At 44.0% G+C, this 8947-nt stretch overlaps 2 protein-coding genes across 3 annotated transcripts; both read right to left on the minus strand.

Moving 5' to 3' along the window:
* Window positions 1-248: 248 nt before the first annotated feature.
* On the minus strand, window positions 249-3839 carry hwa (huluwa). 2 transcript variants are annotated; one of them, XM_033646194.2, is made up of 3 exons: window positions 2959-3839; window positions 971-1166; window positions 249-809 (listed from the first exon to the last, which is right to left on the minus strand). In XM_033646194.2, exons 1-3 carry the CDS (start codon window positions 3718-3720, stop codon window positions 646-648), a joined length of 1122 nt encoding a protein of 373 aa, XP_033502085.2. In that variant the 5' UTR covers window positions 3721-3839; the 3' UTR covers window positions 249-645. The 2 variants fall into 2 exon arrangements, with proteins under 2 accessions (XP_033502085.2, XP_033502084.2); XM_033646193.2 differs by having other exon boundaries at window positions 971-1169.
* A 260-nt stretch (window positions 3840-4099) lies between these two features.
* Window positions 4100-8142, minus strand: LOC117269274 (dnaJ homolog subfamily B member 5). The gene is made up of 4 exons (XM_033646192.2): window positions 7904-8142; window positions 6926-7184; window positions 5982-6535; window positions 4100-4997 (listed from the first exon to the last, which is right to left on the minus strand). The coding sequence occupies exons 1-4, from the start codon at window positions 8009-8011 to the stop codon at window positions 4764-4766; spliced, it is 1155 nt and encodes a 384-aa protein (XP_033502083.2). The 5' UTR covers window positions 8012-8142; the 3' UTR covers window positions 4100-4763.
* Between the last annotated feature and the right edge of the window lie 805 nt (window positions 8143-8947).

Raw genomic sequence — 8947 nt, forward strand, 5'->3', positions numbered from 1 at the left:
ACATGGTAGATGTCCAAATTGAAAAATCCTATTAAGATTTATTTGTAATTTAAAAATATGTTTGATAGGGTTGGACAGGCCAGTACAAACAAAATTAATCTTGCTCAAACCCCATAAATATGTTTTTTCCCCATACTGATTACTACTACTTTTAATATGTCTGCAAATTTCAATTTTCCTGTGTGACAATAATTCATTTTAATGGAAAGATAACCAAGAGGCACTTAACTAAATTATAAATTAGACTTTATTATTCACGGTGAATCAAAACATTTAAATCAAGCAGCAGTGAATGTTAATCAATGTGAATGTTTATGAAATCCAGAACTGGCTGAACAGCCTCCGTTGACATGAAACAGTGACTATAATTTAGATGAACATAAGTGAAGAAGTGCATAATATATATTTCATGATGGCATAAGTGAAGGTGCACAGTAAATATTTCACAATTTGAACAAGTTCAGTGGCAGAGTGCATTTGTATAAAAAAATTGAGTGAATTTAAACTAGTGATCATTAGTGAGACAAACTAAATAAATGACAACTCTGTGTCTTTCCAAAAAGTAAAACATACACATATAATTTAAATTAAATAAATAAGTAATAAAAATAAATAAACATTAAAACCACTGACAGCTGGAACATGTTAAACCCAGTACTGTTTGGTGTGCACTGCAGGTCTGTGGTGTTTATGTTTGGGCACATTATTCTGTTTGACATAGCAGGGGTCATAATAATCCCACTCCAGGGCTGAAGCCAGAACACCGTTGGACAGACCGTCACTGTCCGACAGAATCCGCAGGGAGACACCTGAAAAGAAAAATAAATGACATTTCCATTCATTTAAACCAACAAAAGAAGTTTTTTCTTCATACTGTTCCCGCAGTCTACTTGTCTTGATGCAGTGGTAGTATTAGTTATTGATGACAGTCATATTTATTACAGTGCAGCTGAAGGAGACCAAAGCGTACCTGCACTTGCACCAAAATCGCTGTCAAGTCCAGGACCCACTGCAGATGTGTTCAGGCAGGACGCCTCTAAGGGTGGATTGATGCACTCACACTCTGTGTGTACTTTGTCAAACACGTGCACTGCAGCACCTGGGTTCACATCTGTCAGCATATCGTAAGTGCTGCTGCGACGAAGATGGCCCACATGTTCTGTCTCCTGCTGAGAACAGAGGAAAGAAATACAGACTTCACTCTTTGAATTAGGAGTTTCTGCTTCATACTGGATGTTGGATCTTAGCTCAGGGTTCCCACACATTTTCATGGACAAAATTTCCAAACTTTTCCATGACTTTTCAAGGATCCATAATGTAGCATTTTCTGTTTCTTGCATCACTTGCCCAGCATTTTAGAAACATACCAGATTCAAACTCTATTCAAACATAATTTCAGCTAGCTGGCATACAGGAAGGGAGAGATGAACCCAGGGAGAAAATGACAAAATGTATGCAATGGTAAACAAAGCATCACAGATTGACACATACAGTATTAGAGCTATGTTATGTCCAAAGCTACAGAAAATTAATTTCCCCTTATGTTACATTACATTGAAGGTTATCCATAGATTACTGTAACGTTTAATTAAACAACAAAATTCCATGCCTTTTCCAAAACTTTCAATAAATTAGACCCATTCAATGACTATCCCAGGCCTGGAAAATGTGATGACTATGGGAACCCAGCTGGATGGACATGCATTTGTGTTATTTTTAAAGTAATCATCTTACAATTTTGTACAGATTTCTTGCTCACTACTCTTTTTGCTGATTATTGTAACACGATGTTGCTTTAATCTGTCCTGTTTGTCTGGAATAAACCAAATAAGATGGGTGGGGGAGTTAGTATAAGTAGTGACAGCCAACAGCAGACCTCCAGAGGCCCTCAAAAATCCCAACGTTACTGTGTGGCAATTGTGGTAGTTTTATGGACTCTGACTTTGTTTGGTAATATGGGAACATGTGGCACTAAAGCAAATATTACCTGACACAATAGGGCCCTAAAAGTGGGTTCTGCTTTATTAGCTGATTTTAAGGCCCGATGAGAAAATCTACTTGTAACACCTTAACTATTTTACCTCAAATTTACCTCAAATTACCACACAGGAAACCTGGGGCCAGATATTATTCCAGGAATACTGTAGACAAAATGCTCAATATTAGATATGTTTACTGAGGCAAATGAAGCATTCTGTTCGTACTCTGGATTCCTTCATATTTCGTCGATATTTGCATGTTGTTTTCTGAAGGTCTATGGATACAGATGAAATACAGCAGTACCGCCAGAGATCCTGGGCGCAGTGTAGGTTATTTCAAGCAAGATACGACCGTAGCAGACAACGAAAACGTTTAAAATTCGGTGAAACAGAACAAATCTGTAATGTAGTGAAAAGAATTCTTCGTCCACATGCCGTGATGTATAATGGCCTCACAGACCACCATCGTCTACAACAATGCCTCCACTGAAAGGTACAATATTAGACCAGGTCTATCGTCACCAGGAACTTTTGACTCTCCCTTCTTGTGCCATCTATAAGCTGTATTTATGACATCATAAAGGATGCCTGGAAGTGTGAGTGAAGTGATGTTTACAACGTTTGAAAAAGAGGTACATAGTTTAGTAAGCAAAGGGAGGATAAATGAGCGATAACAGGGTGTTTAAGAGGGGCCCAGTGGCTCATTTTTGCCCTGGGGCCCCAAGGCAAGTTAATCCGGCCATGCTGTTTGAGTAGAATCACTAGAATCTGGCATCACTGGCCAAAGGCATTGTTAAAATGTGAATATTGGTGTTATTGGATAAGGTGTATGTTTAGTCCATGTTTCCTGCAGATGTTCTTGAATTAATATCCACTAATTAGTCAATCTCTACTACTTTATAATAACTTCCCAATGTCTCAGGACTCATTGGGCCCCTGCCTTATTTAGAGTTATGTACAACCACAGTGGACCACTCACCGTTGGAGAGTTTGGCGGAACAAGGTTCACCCTGATTTCAGCCTCTGAGTCACTGGACTGCGGTAAAACTGGTGCGCTTTTACACCATCCCGTTTTACTGATGCTGCATGTCCGTGACCCGGAGGGCAGGTCGAGTCTCGAGGTGAACCCAGCCGCAGACGGGGTGGCCCGGATGGTGCTCGGCGCCCTCAGGGACCCTAAGCCGGTGGCGCCATCTGGCCTCAGGAGCCGGTTTCTGTGATCCACCCCGGCCCTCTCCCTGGATGAAGCCCTGGAGGAGGTGACAGGATGGGGCAGGACGGGCTCCGATACAGACATGTAGGCTCTCCTCCCGTCCTGCAGCGAGGGGAAAACCACATCGGATACTCTTCTGACTCTCTGCAGGGTGGACTGCAAAAGCATCTCCTCTGCGTCCTCTCGCTCCTGCCTGTTGCTCTTCTTCTTTGACAGGATCAGTAACTTGTAAACCAGGAAGAAACAGTTCAGCAGGAGCAGAATGACCACACAGGGTATGAGCAAAAGGACCACTAAGGTCAGATTTGTCACGGGGTAACCTTCTGTCAGGTTTGAAGGTGTGGTCTGACTTGTTTGCGACATTTCATTCCAGAGGACATGAAGGGTGAATTTTAGAGAGTCGCTGATCTCAACTGAGATTGCACGTCGTCTCTGAACGCACAGGTGGTTTGGTGTGTCAATCAATGTGGACTGTTTGAAAGTATTTTTGATCCAGCAGCAACATGCCAGCCTTCTTCTCAAATGCATGCAGTCTCCAAGTGGGAACAAAGTGTTTCATCTCTCTTGTCTTCATCATTATAGACTAACGCTGTCACTGTTAACAAAGCAAAGGCTTGATCTGAGACGACTATGCAACCCACTCTCAGTTGGCAGCCACATGAATTACAGATCAACAGGTGTGCCCTATTATGTGCAGGATGCTTGGCGCTGTCATGGCAAAGATTGGCCGCTAGATGGCAGCACGAGGTGGACTCCTGCTTCACTGCATCTGAAAGTGCTGCAGTGATCATATTCATGCTCTGAACTGTGATTTTATGGACTTCAGTGTTGCTGAGGACTCTTGTAGTCCACTTATACAGGCACACTGGACATTTGTCACAAAGAAGAGCAGAGAACAGAAGTCAAATTGTGTTTTTTTTTAAATTTATTTTTCATGCTTCCAAACATTTCTATATCAGGTAATAATCATACACCAACTGCTGGCTCCTCGCAGAATATATACAGTCATTTTCAAATAATTCAATAGAACATTTGACAGATGAGTCTCTCTTAGAGACAATATGTTTGCATTTTGTACACAAAGTAGATCCTTGTACACAAGTATATATGCTATTGTAATAAATCAATGCAAAAGATCGGTCATATGAGCACCATATAACTATAATAAAGTTTTTTCTTCTTCTACCATTCAGGTTTAAGGAAGTCTATACAGACTTGAATAGCACACTGATATCCTGCTAAAGGCTTGCAAGTATAACAGTACAGATAACGCTTTTATTCAAGATAAAGGCTATTGAGTCAATGGACGCCCTCAGATACCAAAGACCCCATTCATCACTTCTACACTCACTGCTCAGATGGCATCGTAGGTGTTGTGCGTCGTGCCTGCAGAAAGTCACCTCCTCGCTGAACAACAACTCACTTAAGCGCTGCTTGCCTTTCCCAAACACAATAAGAGGTTGTGATTGGTTGTGATAATTAGCACCTCAGGCAAGGCTGTGTTTGTGAATTGATAACAACATACACACATGGTGAAGCTGTGTCAAATCAGGTCAGTGAATGAAAGCAGACTAGCACTGTGCCAGGCTGTGCTTGATGATCTCGCGGGACTGCGGTGGGATCCTGTCAGGGAAGAGCACCTGGAACTCCACCACCAAGTCGCCTCGCTGAGATGGGCTCTTGGGCAGGGGCAGGCCTTCGCCCCTCAGCCGCCGGACAGCGCCTGGCTTGATAACATCGCTGCATGGTAGAGGCATCATCCGGTTGTCAAGTGTTGGGACATTAACTGTGCAGCCACAGAGAGCCTGGTGAGACAAAAGGAAGAGAAAAGTTAGTTTTGTTGACTTGTTATATTTAGAGCATGTTTCATAATGCTTCCTGAGTGGCCTTGTTATGACTGGTGTGAAGCACATTTGGATCATAAGAAAAAAATCAATTAAATGCCTGATATTTAAACGTGTCAAGTTGCATAACAGATAAATATAGAGTGTCTGTCTTTCAAAAAGCATAAAGATTTTCTGTGTTATGCAACAAGCCGGTGTTACAGATGTTATAATCGCTGCCCTATTTGCAGGCACTGTGTGGGAGTTAAATGCTTCAGTGACTGAAGGGAGCCATAGGAAGATGGAGGGGGCTCTTTGAAATGCCACTCTCTGTGACTGCTACCCTGCTAATCTGTGCGTGGGTCGGTTGAAGTGAGAGCCAGAGATGCAGCCTGCCAAAAAAGCGGCCTCTCTGCCTGCCATGTAGAGGCAGAGGAGTCTGCGGCACACATCGTAGCTGAGAGAAGCAGAGTGAAGTGTGATTCGTGGGGGCAGTCAGCACTGTGGCTAAATTTAGCTCCTGCTCTCTCTCGCTCTGCAGGGGCCGATGAGGTAACGAAGGCGTTGGCAGGCTGCTGCTGCTGTTCTGTTAGCGGGGGTCTGTCAGCCCATTGTAAGCTGGGGGCTCAGATGCTCGCAGCAGAACACCGTGTTCTGTCCTGACACTAAAATCAAAAATATCACCTTCTCTGGATTTGGCAGAGATCGAACCTTCTGTCTTATTGATGCCCTTCTGTAATCAATTGTTTTTGGTATTTCAGAAGATGCATCATTCTATGGTTACATAAAGGATAAGAAGTGGTGGATGGATGAACACCTTTCTCTGAGTAGGTGTGAGGTGTTGGCAATTACATAGTATATCTACTTATAAACCTGTGACGTGTTTCATAATAAATTTAGGTGTGATGGCCCTAGTAGGAGTCAAACACCAGACCTTTGAGCCTGACATCAGTGCACTGAACTCACCTCCTTGAGGGTGATCTGGGCCGTGAAGACGATGTTGGAGCCTTCTCTCTTGTACTGCGAGTGCTCCTGGTCCCTGAGAATGAAGGTGATGTCTGCGGGGGTGTTGTTGGGCGTCTCGTCTCCCTCCCTGGGGAAGGTGATCTTGGTCCCCGCTTTCCAGCCCTTCTTCACCACCACATTTAGCACTTTCTCCTCGGTTCGCACGCTGCGGCCGTCAGGGTTGAGGCGGCTGCGGGTGATCTTCACGTGCTTCGTGCAGCCTTGCATCACCTCCTCTAGGGTCACCAGCAGATCGTGCACCACCTCGTCGCCCTGCAGCCGCCGCTGGCCCCTTCGCAGCCCGCCCTCGCCGCCGGAGAACCCGCCCACGTGGCTGAAGGGGAACCTTCTAAAGGGGTTGAAGAGGTCATCTTCGGCATCGTTGTCGTTGCTGAAGAAGATGTCGAAGTGGTCGGAGCCGTGGAAGAAGGAGGAGAAGGTGGCGTGGGGGTCAGTGTGGAAGTTATTGCGAAACACGCTGCCTTGGCCGGCCATTGACATTCCATTTTTAAGACCTAAAAACACAGACAGAAACAGAAAAAGTTAATTTAAATTCATTAAAACCCGCAGCTTTACACAGTGATTCATTCTTATTCTAATATTGGTGCTTGTTTCATGCAAAGTCTGCCTCTCTCTCCAGAAGGTTTCCCAAACATCTGCTATTTAGGAGTTTTCAGGAAAACTCTAAGGTTGCTGAATAATTCATCAGCCCTGCAGCTGTCTATGCCGCACATATTTAGCAGCTTTAATAAGTGTGGAAGTGTTTCAGTCATGATCCTCCCACTGCACATCAGTATTTAGCCTTAATGAAGACATGAATAGTCAATGCACCCGCCTGTGCGACAGTAATTAACCAGATGTCAGTCACAGTTTGCGCCATTTAACTCCTGTCATTAAAATCTCACCTTCTTCTCCAAACTGGTCGTAGATGCTTCTCTTTTTGGGGTCGGTCAGGATCTCGTAGGCCTCTGCGATCTCTTTGAACTTGTCCTCTGCGTCCGCATCGCTGTTCTTGTCTGGGTGGAACTTGAGAGCCATCTTCCTGTAGGCCTTCTTGATCTCGTCTTCGTTGGAATCAGGGGAGACACCCAGGACTTTGTAGAAGTCCTTGCCTGTGGGTTTGATGGCCAGGCAGGGCGTGTCCTGCTCGGACTTGGTGCCTTCCTGTGGACACAAGGACAATCAGACATTAGATCATTTACTTATCATATCTCCACTCCAAAAAAAAAACCTCTTCAAAGAATGCACTTTTTATGAACTCGAATGGTGCATGCTGCAAGAAGGCTGATGATGAATAAGTCATGAGGGTGTAAATTTAAATATTTATCCACCACACTACACTACAAAGCAGGAAGGTTCATGTATTGGACATGCTCCACACTAGCTGCTGCACATATTTATTAATATGCAAGAAAATTACCCCTCCAGCAAAGACACTCCCTGGGAAAACACCCTTATGTCTGTGTTGCTGTGCAGCTGCATATCCATAGATTTTACAGGCTGGTGCACAATACAACGTGAGAGAGAGTGAGAGAGAGAGAGAGAGAGAGAGAGAGAGAGAGAGGAGGGGAGTCGTGAGAGGCAAAAGATTTCCCCCAACATCCGAGATGCTCTGCAGCGATTGGCTGAGCGTGAATCGGCGACTATTGCATTTTGAATGGATCCACAGCAACAGACATATAGTCAGTGATACTGAGGGATGTCCACTACATGAAAGATTTTTTAAAACCAAATATTTTCTAATATAATGCAGGTCTACACTGTATGAAATTTAATAATTCTAGCAGTGTATTTAACATAATATCATTTGAATATCTGATGATTTACTTAGTGAAAAGACAAACATTTTTTAAAAAAAATACATTAATAAAAAAGGTACTCACCGCTGATGATGATGAGCCTGAGCTGTCACCTCTGTGCATAACCCGCACTTTGCACTTGACATTGACATTTTTGTGCTTCACACCGAACTGAGTCCAGATGAGAACCATGATGGCTGGTAAAAAGTAGTTTGCTTTAGGGCTACAAGTGTCGCTGTCCAGGTGCTGAAACCGCGCCGGTTTGTCGAGCTACTGCTTCGTCCTGTCTGAGCTCTCCTCGGCTCTCTGTTAAATACCACCGCGGCAGCTCCGTTACTATCCACTCACCCACCCACGCAGCGGTGAGCGAGCTTTCCCCGGATCCGCCCATTTCCTCACGCGCGGCAGGGGATGCCGGTGTCCTCAGATTGCACGGTGCAACGCCATTGGTGCTCGGGCGATGATCACGCGGATGTTGCAGCCTCCTTCTCCATCTCTAGACTTGCTTCCGGAGTTCTTGAAAGCAGAGCCGAGCAGACAGTCACGACTCAGTACAGAGAGTGCTTTTTTTTTCTCTGTCTCTTCACAGACTGAACAGAACAACCAGACATGCAGTTAAAACATCCTGCTGTCTGCCCAGACTCAGTCCAGACAGTCACCTGCTCACTGATGGAGCCCCTGTCCTCAGATAACTTTTTATGTCCATTTTGTCTGAGCCCACGCGTCTGAAATATTAATGCTATATAATTTTGCTGTGGGTGACAGGATGCAGATGATTGAACAAATGTCTCTCATTTTAGTGGAGTATTTCAGGACAGCTATTTTAAGTAGCCAATAGATCTGCAGTGGCACAAACACTTTCATGTGAAGGACCACACTCAGGTTTAGTCATGAGGTTGACACAATGAAACAAACGCCTATACAGCTTAATGCAAATAAATCAAAAATAGCACCAGCAGTGCTGGAAGGAGTGGGCTATTCAGATCTTTTATTTAAAAGATTATAAGGTGAAGTCCTGCATCCAAAAAGCACTGTAGCCTAATATAATCCACAAAAAGTACTTGATCAATCAAAAGTAGGCAGGGACATGGCCCTGTAACTGTAATCATTACATATGACATTATCAAA

Source organism: Epinephelus lanceolatus, chromosome 19 (assembly GCF_041903045.1).
Source record: "Epinephelus lanceolatus isolate andai-2023 chromosome 19, ASM4190304v1, whole genome shotgun sequence".
NCBI lineage: Eukaryota > Metazoa > Chordata > Actinopteri > Perciformes > Serranidae > Epinephelus > Epinephelus lanceolatus.

What these genes read in the sequence shown, in the direction of transcription:
- hwa (XM_033646193.2), bottom strand. Translation starts at nt 3,720, where the DNA reads ATGCATTTGAGAAGAAGGCTGGCATGTTGCTGCTGGATCAAAAATACT. An exon ending in TTCCGCCAAACTCTCCAACG is followed by an intron (nt 1,170 to 2,958) that starts GTGAGTGGTCCA and finishes CTCTGTTCTCAG; the next exon opens with CAGGAGACAGAACATGTGGG. An exon ending in CGATTTTGGTGCAAGTGCAG is followed by an intron (nt 810 to 970) that starts GTACGCTTTGGT and finishes TTTTCTTTTCAG; the next exon opens with GTGTCTCCCTGCGGATTCTG.
- LOC117269274 (XM_033646192.2), bottom strand. Translation starts at nt 8,011, where the DNA reads ATGGTTCTCATCTGGACTCAGTTCGGTGTGAAGCACAAAAATGTCAAT. An exon ending in CAGGCTCATCATCATCAGCG is followed by an intron (nt 7,185 to 7,903) that starts GTGAGTACCTTT and finishes TTGTGTCCACAG; the next exon opens with GAAGGCACCAAGTCCGAGCA. An exon ending in CGACCAGTTTGGAGAAGAAG is followed by an intron (nt 6,536 to 6,925) that starts GTGAGATTTTAA and finishes CTGTGTTTTTAG; the next exon opens with GTCTTAAAAATGGAATGTCA.